The following is an 18,654-nucleotide window of genomic DNA, read 5'->3' as shown; positions in this document are numbered from 1 at the left end:
AGAACTCGCTAAATCCACGTTCCCAGACACCAGCCAAGGGCCAGCCTTGCTCTCAGGCCTTCTAAGGACAGACGTCTCAGGCCTGCCACAGTAACTCCTTTCTGCACGGGTCTATACTGAGGAGTGGAACTGCTGGGTTACGTAGTAACTCCGTATTTAACTTTTTACGCCAAACCGTTTTCCATGGCAGCTACACCATTTTCATTCGCACCAGCAATTTGTGAGAGTTCCAGTTTCTCCACACTCTGGCCAGCACTTGTGATCATCTATCTTTTTGATTATAGCCATCTTAGCAGGACTAATAGGTTTTTAAGTTAGTGACTTGCAAGCATTTAGAACAAAAAATGATGATCTGTAGGAGTCAAAATGGGTTCTCTAAGAACAAATCATGCTGGTCTAACCCCTGGTTTTTTCTTTAAAAAAAAAAAAAAAAAAGCAATGATTTTTTTCTGTGCTAGCTGTCCTGGGGCAGAGTGTTTCTGTGTTTCAGCTCTGCCCTTCACAACATCTTCGTGTACAAAAAGGGAGACGCGGAGGTCGTGCTGACCGTCTGGTGGGTCCCTCACTTACTGACAGATGTCACTCAAAGAGCAGTGCTGGATCCAGAAGAGAGGCCCCTCCTGCTCTTTCTCTGACTCTGTCCTCGGCCCAGCCATTTCCTGTTTCTGTCCAGAACTTGGGGGCGGACACAGATGGCAGTCCCATCAAGTTTGCACATTACCCAAAGCAGGCAGAGACACACACGCTGAGTGATAAGATCTGGCTCCAGAAAGATCCCGATGGCACAGAATGGTAGGCAGAGTCCAACGAGGTGAAATTATTAGGGACAAATGGCAGGTGCACACCCGTAGGATCTGGTCCTGATGTGACCAGGGAGCGTCTGCATTCCGATTTCTGCTTATTACCAAAAGTATAGCCGGCCATGACAAATGAGTGGCAAAGTCTTGGGGCACCGTGGAAAAACGTTGTGACGTGTGGGTCTGCAGTTTCTGGGGACTCAGAGCTCTGCCAGAGGAGAACTGTTGAAGGAGCCGGCTCTTCAGCTGGCCAACAGGTGGCCTAGGGTGACTTGAGAGTTGGCTTCTCCGGGCTAAGGGCCTGTGGTGTGAAGCAGTATGAGCTGTCTTCCCCACGGCCCATAGGGGAGAACAGATTTGAATTGATTAAGGAGGAACTTTGTGAAACTGCATAATTGGATGGGCTGCCTGGTAAGGTGGAGAGCACCCCATCATGGGGAGTGTTCAAAGACAGATTACTTCATCCTTTTAAGGAACTCGCATGGGGCTGGAAGCGGCCTGCGTGATCTTTGATGTCTTAGACCTGCCTAAGCTTGAAGCCAGGGACTGTCCATCTCTAAAGCCAAGTCCAGGGCTCTCCCAAGGCACGTGTCACCAGTTGTAGAGTGAGATTAGCCATTCTGGGAGTCATCCTCTTCTTGTGCCCCTCACAGTCCCGCCTGTCCATCAGGACACCTGGGTACCCCTGAAGCATCCCTTGAGACGCATGCTTGCCCTCTTCGGAGCACCTCTGTTGCTCAGAAGCCCTAACCCGTTACCTGTCTCACCTGTGACGTGTGTGGTCCACGATGAGTCTCCCAGCCATGCGTTAAGCTCCAGAGCCAATTTCCTTGTTTGTTCTTGTATTCATTCAACAAATATTCAATGAGCACTGGTTATGTGCCAGTCCCTGGCTGAGGTGCTGGGCATGCAGTAGTGGATATGGAGTCGGGGGACTGACCAAGTAATCGCAAGTGTAGAAGGTTGACTGCAGGCTGCTCTGGGGCCTGGCATCAGGAACGCGGGATGGAAGTGGAGGCCTGGCTTCGGGTTGGCTGGGGAGGAGGTCTCCCTGCGAAAGTGCCATTTCAGCTGGGATCTGAAGGAAGAAAAGCAGTTGGCAGGGGCGTAGAGGGTGGGGGCTGGGGAAGCACTCCCACCATGGCTGCAGCCCAGCTGTGCGAGCACAGGATGGGGCACCTGGCGGGCGCTTGCATAGGGTGCGTCAGGAAGAGAAATAATGACTGCCGGGCTGGGGGTCTTTCCCCATCCCCTGCTCATCCAGCACCTGGGCTGAGCTACTCATGACCCGAGGTGAGAGACGCACGTGCGTTTGGGATCTGTGTGTACTTGTGCACGCGCACGTGTGTGTGAGTGAAAGCAGCTCTGACTGCCTTCTGAACCCAGTCCCAAGTGACACGGGGATTATTTGTGCCTGCCTTCCCCTCCGTTGACATGAGTGACTGTGAGAACAGGCCGCCTTCCAAACATCCCCACGGCCCTGCAGTGACAGCTCCTTTGAGAACACGCAGATACCTGTGGTTCTCTTAATTACTCTGCACACCCACTTCTCTCTCTCTCTGTCTTTTAAGCAGGAGGGGTTTTGAGGGTGGGGTGCAGGCTCCGCTCCAGACCTCTGCTCCTTCTTTCCTGCTGTCATTTATGTTTTAACTTCCTCCTGCTGCTCTTCCACCTGCCACGTCCCCCCCCTCCTTGTGCTGACTTAGTTGAGGGAGCCCCCCAGATAAGAGAGACTGAGGGAGGAGGACAGTCTCCCTTAAGCACTCGTACCCGGCAGTTAGTGTCTGTTATTGCCAATTTAAGATAAGTGGAAAATAGCAGAGGAAGGGACCCAGGACTCCGAGCCCGTGCCAAGTGCTTGGCATGCGTTACCATGACATTTGCATGTGTGTCACATGGGAAGCCACAGGCCAGGCCAAGCGTGGAGGTGGGGTCTGCTGGCCCGGGAGTTGAAAGAGCTGGATTCCAACGCTGCTGGCTGTGCTGTCCTGACCGCTTACCATCTCTGAGTCTCAGTTTCGTCATCTATGAAATGGAGACGTGGTACTAGATTATTCTGCCCTTTCACGGAGAGCCCAGGCCATAGACAGTCAGGTCTGTTCTCCTGGCCAGTGCATTTGGGCTGCAGCAGCAAGAGTGGTGGTAATTCCTGTCCAGATGTGCCTGCAGGAGATGCTTTCTGAGCAGCAGGAGTGGAAGAGCATGGAGAATGCAGGTGGAGATGTCCAGAAAGTGGGGAGCTGAGGCAGGAAGTAGGCCAGAAGTTAGAAGGAGAAAAGCAAAAGGATGCCAGACAATGTCTAGAGGTGAGGCGAGGAGTAGAAATAAACACGTAATAGATCAGTGATTCTCACATGTGTCCCATGGACCAGCAGCATCACGTGGGAACTTGTTAGAAAAGCAAATTCTTGGGCCCCACCCCAGACCTGCTGAGTCAGAAACCCAGGGAGGGGGCCCAACAGTCTGTTTTAACAAGCCTCCAAGTGATCCTGATTTAGCTAACGTTTGAGAACTAATAGGATGGGTGGAAGGAGGGGTGGGTGGATGAGGCTTGGAGAACCAGGAGAGTATTTCAACCGCCGAGGAGGGAGGAGAACTCACGTTTGTTAATCACTTACAAACGTGTCAGGTCGGAAGCTGGGCATTTCCAGCTACTTTCTTTTATTTAAACCTTTCAAGATTGTGGCAAAGCAGTCCTTGTTATTTCCATTTCAAAGATGAGGCAACTGAGCCTCAGAGATGTTTAGTCACTTAAAGTCAGAGAAATGGAGGCAGAGGTAGGATTAGAACCCAGGCTTCTCTGGCCCCGAAGCCTGAGTTCTTTCTACCACAACAGGTTGCCTCTCTACCTACCTGTCCCTCAGCTGTTCCTCCACTGCCTGTCCCTGGCTCTCTCCTCTTCCCTCGTCTGCCCTGTGGCCACCCCAGAGCTCTGTGGTCCTCCTTCTGCAGCCTGCCACGTGAAGGCAAAAAAGGAGCATGATAGAGGCAAAAGGGAGACTGGGGGACAAGGGAGCAGGGCTTGGGGTGGGTTGTCACCTTGCATTCCTCTAGCCACCAGTGCCAAGTGCAGCTAGGGGACTGCAGTGTTTGTGTGATGCTCCCAAGGAGCTGACGTCATTGCCTTAATCTGGGAAGAACTTGTGCGTGCACTGCGTTACTCCTTGCTGCCTAGATATGCGAAACCCTGTGCTGGGTGCTGTGGGGGAAACTGAGGCAAGGCAAGCCTAGTTTCTAGCTTCAAGGAGCTTATGATCCAGAGCCAGGGAAACAAAAAATAACGGTGACCAACTGGGGTGCCAGGGAGCCTGGGATGGCCGGGGTAGGTCAAGGCAAGTGTTGGAGGAGTTCAGAGACTCATGCTGTGACTTGTGGGGACAGCACCAAGGCTTTGGGGACAGACCTAAGGCTGCAGAGCCAGAGGGCATGGGTTCAGTTCCCAGCACTCTCGCTGACTCACTGGGTAACCTTGGGCGAGTTGCCTCGTGTCTGACCTGTCTCCTTGTCTACACGTGGAGTTAAGAGTCCCTGAGTCGGGGGTTGTCTTGTTGGATATGGCAGGCATCACCCAGTGAGTTGTCCCTTCCCTTCAGAGGACCACTCTGGGCCAGAGCAAAACAGAGAAGGCTCCCTGGAAGAGGTGGCTTGTCACTTGGCACTGAAGGATGGTTAGAACGTTTCTAGTGCTTTTTGTGTCTTCTCTAGGGAATCTATGGTTAGTCTCTGGGCGTGTGAGGTTGTCTGAGGAGAATGGCTTTCCGGGCAGCTGTCACTAGGAATAAAATTATGGTGAGAGGAAGTTGTCGTCTCAATTTGGAAGATTGCTTGTTACACGTGTGAGCCTGTTGCCGAGGGCAAAGCCGGGGGCCGGTCCACGTGGTCAGGAAGGGCCACGCTCACGTCCCTGTCCTGCTTTCTCTGCAGATGATGCAGTTCGCCTGGCAGAGCTACCGGCGGTACGCAATGGGGAAAAACGAGCTCCGGCCCCTCACGAAAGACGGCTACGAGGGCAGCATGTTCGGTGAGTGGCGTCGGGGAGGCCGGCTGTCCCCCTGGTGGCCGAGCGGAAATTTCATCTGTGCCCCTATTTCCCCAGACCTGGGGGCTCCCAAGTCTGAGTTCCTTCTGGGCTGTCCAGGCCCCTGAGCCTTCTAGATTTGGGGGGAAACCCATACGCTTCTCTCTCACACACTTCTTTGTAGGCGCCCATGATTTATTTTTTAGAGCAAATAAAGTTGGAAACGTGAGTGAGGATGGTGAGGGGCGGAGATTGGTTTCCACGGAGGTTTGGAGTTCTGAGGGACACAGAGGACCGAGTTTCAATGCGGTCCTCCAGGTGTAGCTGTTAAATGATCTCGGGTGTTTTCATGGGGAAGCGGAGCAGTTTTCCAATGAGGGGGCCGGTGCACTGCCTTTCGGGTCTTGGGGGTGTGTCTCTCGCACGCTGACTTGGTGGACACACAGAGTCACCCGTCACCCGTCAGGAGCAGCCCGGGTGCTACCTGTGTCAGCAGCTTCTGTTTGAGCTGCAGCCTCGCCTGCTGACGTCTCTGCCCTTTCCAGCCCGAGGTTCTCCTGGCCCAGAGCCTTGAGAGCGTCTCAGCTGGAGAGACCCCAAGGTGCCTTATTGTGGGCACAGCCTTGAATTTCAACTGAACACCCATCCATGTCGCCAGCCCCCTCTCTGCACGTGAAAAGATGCTGGGGGCAGCCTGGCTTCCTTCTTCCCTAAGAGACAGGAGCTGTCTGGGGCTGGAGATGGAAATTCCTCATCTGTATTCCTCACCGCTTAGAGACACAGGCTCCTGAAGTCAAGAATCAAAGAGCAAGTCCGATGGAAATTTCCAGGAAAATCTCAAAAGCAGATTTACAAGGGCTGGCCCCGACATGTATGGCCCTGTCAGAATTATTTGTGTTGTGGGAAATGGGAGATAGGACCTACTTTTCTCCCTCTTACCAGTCAGCATCACAACCTTCCTGGTTGTTCAGACAACTCACTCCCCTTGAGGGGGGACAGGTAGTGTGTGTGTATGTGAATTTAGGTAGCTCTTTTTTTTTCTGATTATCATAAGAATGTAGGGAAAAAAGAGAAAGTATCAAAAAAATGTAAAGCAGCTAGAAAAATAACTCGTCCTGCCACAGGCATGCAGCCTCTATTGACATCTTGGCTCATTTCCTTCCAGTCTTGTCTTCTGTGTGCTTTTTTCCCCTTTATGTACAATATTATGTCCTTTTTTTTTTTTTGGTTTAATGTTACATCATAAATGTTTCCCTAACTCTTTTAAATTTTTTCGTAAAGAGTGTTTTTAATGGTTGTCATTATTGCATGGATGTGCCATAATTCATTTAACCATCTGCTGAGGTTGGACAAAGGTCGCTTCCAATTTTTTGCTGTTAAAAATAATGCAGCACTTATCCTCTTTGTGCATAAAATATAGTCTTAGGATAGATTCCTAGAGAGGGCTCCTGAGTCAGGAAGCAGGAAAGCAGATTTAAGTTAAAGTTTCTTTAACCTCAGGTCTGAAATGTGTGGATTCCGGTTTTGGGGCCCGGCTGCCTTACCTGCCTCCACGCCCTACACCTGCCCCGGGAAGGGTGGCTGGTGTGGGTCTCATCAGAGCTGTTAGAGCTTTGGCTACTGGTATAAATCAGAAATGTGATCCAGGAAGCTCCCTGTCTCCTTCCCTCTAAATAGGTGCAAATATTCAGGGAACTGGTGGCGTTTGGGGGGCGCTGCACAGAAACTGCACAGCTTGCGTAGCCATTGCTCAGACCATCCACCGGCCGAGAGGGAGCACGCTGGGGAGCATTGCTGCAGGGACTGGGCGAAACCAAGCTCCTTCTGTAAAATTCCTCAGGACCCGCGATTTAGATCTCAGCTGTCCAGCCCATTCCAGTCACCGAGCCTCAACGGAGAGTGGGCAGCCTGGAATGGATGGTGGAAGGAAACTGAGACCTTGCGTCGAAAGACCTGGGTGCAAGTCCTCACTCTGCCCTGAACACTCTGTGTGGCCAAGCCCAAGTCACTTGACATCTCTGGGCCCCTGTTCATTCATCCTGCACCCTGGGGCTGCTATGAGAACATATATGAACATGCAGAGGGCCAAGGATATATGAATGTTTTATGCTTTCTGTTGTAATAACTGTGGTTGGAAGTTGCTCAGGCGAGCCCCTGGGGGGTTCTGGGGTCCCTTTGGCTGTCTGTCACCCGGGAGCAGCCTTGGCAGGGTCCTGGGCACCCCATCATATGGTACCTGCAGCAGTCCTGGCAGTGAGCGGAGCCTGCCTTCTGCAGCCAGCTGACGAGCCACAGTGGGCAGCTGGCGCCTGGGAAGGGAGGCTCTGTGTGGATCCAGGCCCTGGGCAGGGAGAGCTGGGCCTGACTGACTGACTTTCTCAACAAATGCTTGCTTCGTGCTGTGCCCAGTGCTGACTGCTAGGAATACAGGGGTAAATGGCATGGCAAAATCCCCCCAGCTCGGCCAAGATGTACACTGGTAGCCCTTACCCGGGGCCTCTCTGGGTTCTGTCAGGTGCTCTCAGAGAGAGGGACAAGTAGAAGATGATCTCAAGTGATGACGTGATCAGTCCTTTACTGGCTCCAGTTTCTGTGCCTCTGGAGCTGGTGGACCTGAGTTCAAATTCAGACTTCACTACTTCCTGGTTTTGTGACCTTAGGCAAGTCATTTTTCTCTGAGCCTGAGTTTTTTTTGTGAAGTAGAGCTGATGAAAACATCCACCCGCAGCCCAGGGCCTGCCTGACACGTGGAACCTGCTTAATAGGTGGTCTCTGTGATTAGTGTTACCACAAATGGGTCTGACGATGCAGAGGCTCATGGGAACACGCCCAGAGGAGGAGGGCTGGGGGGCGTTCTAGGGGCCTGGAGGAAGTTCCAGTTTGGGGTGGAACTGTGAGGGGCTTGGAAGCCAGACTGTTCCCAAAGATAGAAGGAGACGAACTGGCCTGAATTAGGCTACTTGTTACACCACTACGTCTTTCTCTGGAGTCGTGTCGGGTGCTGGGTGGCATCCTTCCTGTTCTGGCTGCTGCTGTCGTCAGTGACCTCACTGTCAGCTTGGCCCTGCAGGGAACGGTCAGGGGCAGCAGTGCCCGCCTGCCCGGCTGAGTCAACGTACAGGGCCCTGAGGGTGCCTCCCGCATCCTGCTGCATGTCAGTTTGGACATGGGCCCTGGCGGCCTCCTCCCTGGCCAGCGGGACCGGGCAGGCTGCAGACAGGGAAGGGGAACGAGTTCACGCTGGTGCCCGGCTTGGCAGGGTTTACAGGAGCCAGAGCGAGGCTGTTGGATGCTGAGCTGGTCTCCCTGTGAGGCATTCCACCAAATTGAATTCCCCTCCCGACGGCCCATGGACCCCCCTCCCTGAATCTGTTCTCACTTTGAGAGCATGACCTCTGGGTGAGGTGTCGCTCAAGACAGTTTTTGTGTCCTAAGCAATTCAGTGTCAAAATGGCTTCCTTTTTACCAACATCCAGCTCAGCAGGCCCCATCGGAAGACTTAAGACCAGCGGCCGTGAGGGAAGAGGACCAGCCTGCGTCTTGCTTGTGGCCCAGACCAGAAAGATACCTGCCTCTTTCCCATTCCCCTGAGAGGTGGCCAATGGGACAGGGTGTCCAGCTGGGTGGTGGAAAGAGTGTGGATTTTGGATCCAAGCGAGCGTGAGTGGAACCTCTGTGTTGTCACTTAGCAGCCATGTGACCTCGGACTGCGGAGTGGGACAGAGGCCCCTGCTCCTGGGCCGATGGTGATGGGTGGATGTGGCAGCACTCCCATCACTGTTAAGTCACAGGGCAAGTCTGCCTCTGAAGGTGTTCGAGGAGGGGAGGGTGGAGGCACCAGCCACATCGCGGCAGCTGGCGATGACGTAAAGCACGGCGGCTCAGCACCCAGAGGCCCAGCTTCCTTGCCTGGAAGAAGGGGCTGCCGCTAGGACTTGGGGGATATTAAACAAGCTGGTTGAAGAGCATGGACTCTCGGGCCAGACAGCTTAGATCTGTGTACTGCTGTGCCATTTACTAGCTGTGTGACCTTGGGCAAGTTTCTTAACCTTTCGGGGCCTCGGTTTCCCAGCTATAAAGTGAGGATAACAATAGTACCTGCTCACAGGATTGTTTTGAGAACTAAGTGAGTTAATATATGAGAAGTGCTCACATTCATGCCTGGCACATAGGAAGCATCCTTCAAGTTCAGCTTCCGTGAGGATGATGTAAGGCTCTTAGGACAGTGTGTGCTTCTCCCATTTGGACTGGGGGGTGTCCAAGTCCCCTGGACTCAGGACCCACATGAGGGCTCCAGGGCTTTCCCAGCCCCTCCTGCCCTGTCCCCCCAGCCCTCCAGTGCCTGTGGCAGAGATCGTGGCTGGGCAGCCCCCTGGTAGGCAGTGGACCTCTCACCTCTTCATTTAAGCAGCTTACAATGGAATTTTTGACAGGGAAGAAGCGGAGGAAGGTTAGGGTTCAAGGCCATGGAATAAATCGGCCTCTTGCCAGCATAAGGGTTTCTGGGCGAGTCGTAAGTGACCCTTTGCACTCAGTGTTAGCTGCCAGCTTTGAAGCACTTAATGAGCATTTATCCTCCCAAGAAGTCAGAGCGATCCGTGAGAACTCACCCTCCCCTGGCACCGAGTCTTGGAAGGTCGCCACCAGAGAGGCCCTTTGAAGGCAAATCCAACTCTCTTGTCTTAGAGTTGGGGAAACCAAACTCAGAGAGGGGGAGGGACTTACCCAAGGTGACACAGCACTTTAGTTGTAGGACTAGGAATTCCAGCCCAGTCCTCTTTGCACCACCCACTCTAAGATTAGCCAACTGTCGAAGGCCAGATCCTCGAAGCGCAGGCATATGATGACCACCAGATACCACCAGGAACTTGAAAGGCTCAGAGCTTTAGCAGGGGCATGCTATCAGGAGGTGTATGATTTGGGGGCCAATAGCCCACCCACTCCCTGTGCATGCATCACACCAAGCACGGAAGCCACATTCTCTCGTGTACCCCCGCAGCCCTCATAAAGGATACATTACCCTTCTTGGCCCCATTTCACAGATGAGGAAACTGAGAAGTGATCACAGGTCTGTTGGACTCCAAAACCCGATCTGTAAACCACCATGCTGCCGCATCCCCCAGTGACCACATAATGGTGGCCATAGAGAAGGGAGCTGGGCAGAAGGGTGGCCTCAGGGTTGGTGTCGCATCTTGTACTTCACTACCCTCGAGGAAGCCGTGCACTTCATGGCCGGGGTCTGCAGCCACCCATCGCCAGGCATCATTGCTTGTTGGACTTCAGCTAAGTATTCAGGGCTTGGGAAACAGACCCAGCTTTCCCTCTTTTCTCACCATAGGAAACATTTTATCCCTGCCTAATAACCTAAAAACACCTAATTGCAAAACATGCCACTGGCCGTCAGCACAGCGAGCTGAGAGGAGCGTGGATTTGAGAACCAGACCAGCCTGAGTTTGAATCCCAGCTCTGCCACTTAGTAGTCTTGCCCCTTGGGCGAGTTGCTTGACCTCTCTGTGCCTCAGTTTCCCCATCTCATCTGAGCAACGAGGATAATGCTCACATCACCCCACAGTTGTGAGGATGAGATGAAGTCCATGTGTGTGAACCGCTGGTGCAGTTCCTGCCCATAGACTTGCCCACATGCGTCATGGACGGGAAGCTGCTGCCGTTATGCTCTGTTATAAAATAATTGTGAGAATAATTCTATCCCGAGGAAAGTAACAGTGTCTGGCACATAGCAGGCTCTCGATAAATATTGCGGAATGGATGAATTGCCTCCCGCGGTCTCTGCCTGCCCTGTTTTCCCTTTTGCCCTTCGTTCTGGGTCTGGCTGGGGAAGGGCTGGGTCCTGCTGTGCTGTTCCTCTCATCCTCCTCAGCCGCCTTGACCTCCTCCTCTGTCACAAAGTGCATTAAGAATCAGCAAACTGACCCTGTAAGAGCAGCCGTCCTGCGGAGTCAGCGGATCTGGTTCTCCGGCATCTTCTCTGCGGAGGATGGAGGTGCCTGCATGGCCAACAGCAACGTCCCCCTGCTCCGAGCCAGCCCAGGATGACCGTGAGAGCCCCACATTGGATTCTGCCTCTGCCTGGTGAATCCCGGACAGAATTGCCAACCAAATCCCCATTTTGAGGGATGATTTATGAGCTTGGGTGAGTTAAGAGGCAAAATGAACACAGCATGATTTTCAGATCACAGGCTAGGAGTGTTCGGCCTTGGCAGAGAGAAAAATCATCTTTGCCTTGTAAACAGAGCAAATATGGTGTTGAAGAGGGAATAAATCCAGGCCCCAAGATGTCATTTTTACAATTGCTTTTTTGGCGTGTGGCTTCGTAGTGCCTTCTGCAAAATGTTCGCGGTCTCACACGCACATGCACACACATACACACACTCTTACTGGGTCTTCTTGTTGGGGGAGAGTTACTCTCCCAGTATGGCTGCCTGGAGAACTGCACACTTTGCCGGATAGTTTGTGAAAACCACCTGCTTCCCAGTTTTCCGTGGACCCCTGAGTTTGTTTCCGGGAGGCAGCGTTTTGACTTGGAGATATGCCTGGGTTCAGATCCCCAGCATTTACCAGCTGAATGAAATTGGGCAAGTCACAGAGTCCTCTGAATATCAGTTTACTCATCTGTAGAACGGCGGGGGGCAGGGTTAGGCAGCCCACAGTGCCTGGCACGTTACAGAACATGAGCTGTGTTCCTTCCCTGCCTGCACACACGCCCTTCCCTGTGCCTTTCCCTTCTCTCCTTTTATTGGGTAACAGAGCACTTTGACTTATCTGGCTGAAAATATCATATCTACTTTCATGAGTTTTGTTTTTGGGAGTTTTTTTTTTTTTTTTCTTAAAACCAAAAACAAAACGCCAGTTTCCATGGAAAAATCAATGTCGCTGATTTTGGCAGGCCGTGGTGCACATTCCTGACCCAGGCTGAGTGTGTTTTGAGAAAGAGCTGTCATCAGCCTCAGAAGTGGTGATGTTGCAATGCCTTGGACAGAATGGGTCAGGCTTAAGTGTGGCGAGCCAACTTCCCGGTAGTCACATGTTTTGGGGGCCCTGTCTGCTCTATCTGTGGCTGGAGGCTGTCGAAGTGCAGAGGAAATGGATTAGAAGCACCCGTCACTGGCAGACGGGGCTTTAGCACAAGGAGGGTAATGAGATGAAAATATTAACCCCAGACGTGGGAAGGACAGGCAGAACTGGCAGTTGCTGATCAGATGCTGCAGCCCCGTGGTGGTCTCCCTGTGGCCTGGAGTGACACATCCATGATTCCTCCGTCAGCTTCTGAAGACCAGACGTCCTCGGGTCACGCTGGGTGATTATCAAAGCAAAGCGCTCACCTCTGAATTATCCTGCTGGATTTGTCACTCTCGAGCTGCTGACCATTCGTGGCTCCGTGTTCTGCACCCCCTCCCCAAAGATTTTTTTCCCCAAGCAGTTTCTAATTAAGATGCATCTTGGCTGTTTTCTTTTTCTTTTTGTTTAAAAGACTTTCCACCAGTGCAGGGCATAATTTATTTCTCTGGAAAATATAGTAGCAGGTTGTTGTAAAGAGAAACCTCGAGGTTAGGAGCCTTGGGTCCCCGTCCCAGCCCTGGCGCCAGCAGCCCGTGAGCCGGCGGCCGCCTTTGGGCCTCCTCTGGTCTTTAGTACAAAGAGGTTTGCACCCTGGGCCCTCACCATCCTCTCTATGATTCCCAGTTCATTTCTAGGCTGATTTCCTTTTTCTCCTCTGCGAGGCTATTCAGGCTGTTCCGGTTCTCTTGAAATTTGAAATTTTAGTAGCAAGTCTTGTTCCTGTTCGGGAGGAGTGATTCAGGGTATCTATTCCCAGAGTGAGCTGCCGGGATGCAGAAGATGATTCATATTGAAACTGACATTCCCTCCTGGTTGGCGCGTGTTCCCACCCACTCTCCAAAGACCTTTCCTTCCTTGGAAACAAGGCTGAGCCCACAGCAGCCAGCCAGCCTTGTTTTCTTCACACCGCATTGATGGCAAGCACTTGCCAAACTTCCCAGCAAATTCAGTGACAAATAGGTATGTGAATTCACAGAATCTCAGACTGACAGTGCCAGCTGGATTCTTTGAAACCATCTGGTCCCGGGTCTGAGGATGGGGAAAGAGGCATCAAGAGGGACGGGGACTCTAGATGGCCTGACAGCCGGGGTTCAAATCCTGGTCTTTGTAATGACTTTTGAAAAATTGAGATATAACTGATAGCTTACATATAGTAAAAGGCTCAAATCTTAAGTGCACAGCCCCTGAATTTTACAACGAATACCCCTGTAACTACCACGCAGAAGGAGACGGAGAGCATCTCCATTGCCCCAGAAGCTTCTCTCAGGCCCCTCCTGGTCAGTAGCCCACAAGGGTCACTACTGTTCTGACTTCTGTCAACTTAGATTCGTTTTGTCTGCTTTAAAATTTCATATCATACCGTTTTACTCTTTTATGGTTTATTTTTTTCGCTCATAATTAGACCATGAACTGTCGTTCATTCGTTTTCAGGTTTAGCCGTTCTATTGTTGCTGGGCCGTTTTGTTCCAGTACTTGGTAATTTTGAGTAAAGCGGCTGTAAACACTTTTTGTTGGTTTAAAACTTAGTGGCTTGGATTATATTGACAGTTTTGCGACCGTTACCACGATCAATTTTAGAACATTTTCATCATCCCAGAAGGAAACCCTGTACCCGTTGGCAGTCACTGCCCATTTCTCCCAAACCCTCCCTTCCCCACCAGCGCTAGGCCACCACTAATCTACTTTGCATCCCTCTATAGATTTGCCTATTCTGAGCACTTCATATACAAGGAATCCTACGATATCGGGTGTTTGTGGCTGGCTTCTTTCACTGAGCATCATGTTTTGAGGTTCATGCACATTATGGCCTGTGTCAGTTTTTCATTCCTCTTTATTGCCAAGTAATATTCCACTGTTTGGATATCCTGCATTTTCTTTATCCATTCAGCAGTTGGTGGACATTTGGACTGCATCTACTTTTTTTGGCTATTACGGATAATGCTGCTATGAACATTCATGTCTAAGTTTTTGCGTGGACATAGGTAGGTGTTCATTCCTCTTGGGTATATGCTCAGGAGTGTAACTGCTGGATCACATGGTAACTCCATGTGTAACCTTTTGAGGAACTGCCAGACTCTTTTCTGCAGTGGCTGCAGCATTTTTCATTCCCATCAGGAGTATTTGAGCATTATGAATGCTTTTGTACATGCTCTTAGTGGAAACAAGCAATCATTTATGTTGAGATCTACCCAGGATTTGAACTGCTGGTCATACTGTATTAATATGTTCAGCTTTAGTCGAATGCGGCCAGTTTTCCAAAGTGGGTAAACCAATTGGTAATCCCACCAGCCATGTCTGAGAGTTCTGGCTGCTCCATTATCCTCACCAGTGCTTGCTGTTGTCAGTATAATTAATATTAGCCTCCTGCTGGATGCTGCCCCACCCCACCCCAAGGTCAAAGGCCCAGCTTCCCTGGCCTGTGCTCCCCAGGGCCTGCTCAGCCCTTATCTGGAGGGGGTCCCTGTGCTTCCTGCCTTAACTTGGGGTGAACCAGGCCTCCCAGACCAGCCACCTCTAAGTCTCCTCGCAGCAGAAGGAAAGGTCAGCAATGTCTGCCTTCACCAGCCCCTCCCCGTGCTATCTCTCCGGTGGCATGGGGTGGCCTCTCTGCTTCCCCGCCCACTGCAGCTGTGACACACGGGCCCAAGATGACATGAACTGGAACTTGTCTAGTTTGGTGACCATGCCAGGAAAGGGATCTTAACAGAGAAAATGTTGACCTGGGAGTTAGGAGCCTTGAGCTCTCCAAATCCTGGCTCCACCACCAACTCACTGGGCAGGTGTCCCTTTTCCTTTCTGAGCCTCAGTTTTCTCTCCTGTGGAATGGCGATGATGACAGCTTCTCACTGGATTGTCCTTGAGATCACGTGAGACCATTGCTTTACCTGTCAATGATTGTTCAGTGCCTATTGTGTGCCCGACACTCTTCTAGACAGAGGGGAAGCTGCAAGGAGCAAGAGGGGCACCCACGTGGACCTCCTAGGCTAGTGGGGAGACGAATGCATGAACTTAAACTTTAATTAAGGCAGAATGAGTGCTGTGAGAGAGAAGGTCACACTAAGGGCTCCTCAGCTCAGTCTTGGAGGGATGGGCTTCAGAAGGTTCCCTGGGAAGGGGCCTGAAGCATGAATGAAGAAGCAGGAGAAAGGCGGGTGCAAAGCCTAGAGGGGAGATTGAGCAAGACCGTGGCCTCTGGGGGTCTAAGACATGTTCAGTGTGGCTGGAGCGGGTGGCAGCGAGGTAAGAGACCATCTGTGAGCAGTGCTGGTATATAATGGGGTCCCGTGAATGTAGCTCCCCGGGATTTTCTCCCCACCCCAGACCCCAAGAGCCAGAGGACCTAGCTTCTAATTGCTTCTTGGCCCTCAGTCAGCTCTGTGACCCAGACAAGGCCCGTTCCTTCTCTGAGCTCATTTCCCCACCGTACAGTGTGGGCATCTGGTATATGGTGTCTCGTATTACTTTTCGGTCCTAAAATGGTAAGTGATTGGGCCACTTCTGGGTGTGTTTCACTCTGGCTGGTGAGAGCCTGGTGCAGCCAGGTGGGCAGCTGGCTCAACGACGAGGCAGCGATGCTGCACCGGTCATGGTGGCCCCACATGGGGTGGGGACAGAGCCAAGGCCACTTCTCTGGAAGGTGGGAGCCAGGGCTTCACTTCCCCCCGCTTTTGGGGCCTCTGAGGCGGGCAGGTCGGTCCCTCGCTCCATGGACGGCTGCTCTCCCAAGCATAAGCGTGAGAACCATGCAGGGATCCATAGGGATTGTTGAGAAGTTGTGGAGAGAGCCTAGAGGACAAAAAGACCCGGAAGTGTGCTGTCAGTACAATCTGGAGCTAATACTCAAGTCTGTTTTCTTTTCCTCGAGTCTGAAAGGCGGTTTGAAATCCACTGCTCTCGTTGTTGTTTTAATGACTGCATAAAGCACAATTGCATTTTCTCCCCCAATAACTTTGAATTCTGGGAATAGATCATGGGGTGTAATTGCTGTTATCTAATCCTGCCGATGGCCAAGCAAATGATTAGGATGGGAGGAAGGGAGCCCTCTGCCTGCCTCTTACTTCCCCCAGGCAGGGCCCGGCTCCCCAGATAACGCTGTTCCTGAAATAGCAGTTGCCCAGAAACGTGTCTGGATGTTGTTTCACAGCAAGTGACTGATAGCATGAGAGCACGTGAGGAGTTTGAATTCTTTCTTTCTTCTTCTTTTTTTTTTGTGAGGAAGATTGTCAGTGAGCTAACATCTGGGCCAATCCTCCTCTATTTTATGTGGGATGCCACCACAGCGTGGCCTGACAAGTCGTGCTAGGTCCATGCCTGGCATCCAAACTCACGAACCCCAGGCCACTGAAGCAGAGCGCGTGGACTCAACCACTATGCCACCGGGCCAGACCTGAATTATTTCTTAAGCTGTAATTCAAGTCCGCAACTTTGCATTGAGTACCTACTATGTGCCAGACTCTGAGCTGGGTATGGAGTGGTAAGAGGGTGCAAAAAAGAGCAGGACATGATGAGCTCCTCGGAGACAAGACAAATGACAGCTGCTTACGCCGCCAGACAGAACGCGTGCCTAAGCAACGCTACTGCGAGAGAGAATGTCGCTGTCTATGGAGAGCTGCCGAGCGAGTTCCTGAGACCTTTTTTTTTTTTTCTGAGGAAGATTAGCCCTGAGCTAACGTCTGCTGCCAGTCCTCTTTTTTCTGAGGAAGACTGCCCTGAGCTAATATCCATGCCCATCTCCCTCTACTTTATGTGTGGGATGCCTGCCACAGCATGGCTTGACAAGTGGTGCATAGGTCCATGTGTGGGCTCCAAACAGCAAACCCCAGGCCACCAAAGCGGAGCACGCGAACTCAACCAGTACGCCACCGGGCTGACCTCCTGAAACCGTTTTTTAAAGTGTTCAAAAGTTCTCCACATTTCACTGATGGGGAATCACAAAGATGGTGGCATTTGAGAGGAGTCGTATGGGGGGGGGTGGCTCTTGGGTGCCAGAGTCGCTCAGGGTGTAAATTTTGAGAAACATCAATGAAATTTCTGTTCTAGGTGGAGGAACAGCACAGGCCAAGCTTAGGAAGTCATGCCAGGGAGAGTGTTTGTGCTCAAACGGGGGCACGGTTGTGGGGAAATGGGCTGTAGGCTCAGAGGGAAGAGGCCTCGTCTGTGCATCCAGCACCCAGCCAGGCCCTCCCCCAGAGGTCCCTGCACAGGGCCGACTCCTTCGTTAGATACAGTGCCTGGAGATCACAGAACTATTGTGATTTTAATTTCTTTTAAAATCAGAAGAAAAATATGAATATAATAATGTGTAATAATGAATCCAGCCTGGATTATATTCCTCTTCCTACCAATGCCATTGTACAGGATCATTTTAAATTTTTCTATGGAGGTAGGACTCGTGGAAGTCCTAATGCACCCCTGCTCCTGCGGCCTGGTCTTCCTTGCTGGGTGAGGGTCCCAGAAACCTGCGGCTGCTCAGACTTGGTGGGATGGGTCCCTTCCTTCTTATCGTTGTCATGAAAGCCGGCAGATAAACCCGCCGACTCAGGTTCTTTGTCTGCGTTGGTGTGGGGTGTGGGGGGCCTCGCCGCAGGTGCCCACGTGCTGTGTAGGCACCTTCTCGGGAGCTCCGTTCATTCCTTACGGTGCCTCTTTGAGGTGTCACGACGATGAGGAAACTGAGACTCTGAGGGGAGAAGGGACTCGCCCAAGCCTGCAGAGAGGCAGAGCAGCAGTTCAAACCCAGCCTTGTCCACCTCCAGAGTCCACACGTTCTGTTTCCCTGCCTCAGGGACTGTATCCCCCCTCAACGGGCCAGGACCTCCTGCGTCACCTGCCTCGTGCATCCCCAGTGTGACCTCAGGCCGAGGTGGTGCTTTTCGGGTATCCAGAGGTAACGGCGGATGGCAGAGAGGGGTCCATGTGTGTTTATTGACTAAAAGGAGGTTGTGACATACTTCCGTTGACGCTGCTCAGCCCTGGTCCTTTGCGTCCCCCTTTCCTGCATTAGGCTGTAAAAGTAAAGCCAGAGTGGTTACTTATCTTCCCCAAACCAGGGAGGACAAAACCCTGAACACCCCAGACAAGGCTATTGTATGGCACTCACCACGGTCTGGGAAAATGTCACACCGGGGCTGGACTGGGAGAAGCCGCATTTCCCGTTCTCGCCCAAATCCTACTTCAGGGTCCTTCTTTCCGCTGGGGATGTGGCTTCATCCGAAGGGTCTTGAATTCCTGGGGCGTGAGCCACATCCACACCCAGATGTAAGTGCAAAAACAGGTCCCTTGACCAACGAGACACACTCTCTGGATTCCCCTAGGCTCCAAGGGTCGGAGTGCAAAGCTGGGCACCTCCACAGACACCATCCCCCAAAAACATCCTGGAGTCTGCAGTTCAACCCACTGACTGGGGAGGAAGCAAAACCCCTGAGGCAAGATCCTGGCAATTTGAGGCAGTTACCCCAACTGGATAGGAGCAGAGGCTTTGGCACCATTTTCTGGCTGTGTGGTCTTGGGAAAGTGAACTAACCTCTCTGTGCCAAAGTTTCCTCTCCTGGAAAAATAGGAATAATAGTATCTACCTCATAGAGTGGTTGTGAGAGTTCACTTAGTTAATACATATGAAGGGCTTCGAGTAGTACCAATGAATAGTACCTGCTGTTATCATCATCATCATCATCATCATCGTCATCTTTACCATTAATATTGTCACAGCTGTCCAGGGAAGCAGGAGAGTTGGGTCCCACCTCTGCTCTACCAGTGATTGTC

The 18,654-nt window shown here is 51.8% G+C and overlaps 1 protein-coding gene across 1 annotated transcript in view; it reads left to right on the top strand.

The window, feature by feature from the left end:
* MAN1C1 (mannosidase alpha class 1C member 1) overlaps positions 1-18,654 on the top strand; it is a 135,065-nt gene that overhangs the window by 47,163 nt on the left and 69,248 nt on the right. The window contains exon 2 of the mRNA XM_070610663.1: positions 4,722-4,818. Within this exon, the coding sequence (XP_070466764.1) occupies positions 4,722-4,818 (97 nt within the window). The remainder of the gene's footprint in view (positions 1-4,721; positions 4,819-18,654) is intronic.

This window comes from Equus przewalskii, chromosome 2 (genome assembly GCF_037783145.1).
Source record: "Equus przewalskii isolate Varuska chromosome 2, EquPr2, whole genome shotgun sequence".
Classification (NCBI taxonomy): domain Eukaryota; kingdom Metazoa; phylum Chordata; class Mammalia; order Perissodactyla; family Equidae; genus Equus; species Equus przewalskii.
Note: the sequence above shows the minus strand (reverse complement) of the source record. Positions and strands in the feature narration are given on the sequence as shown.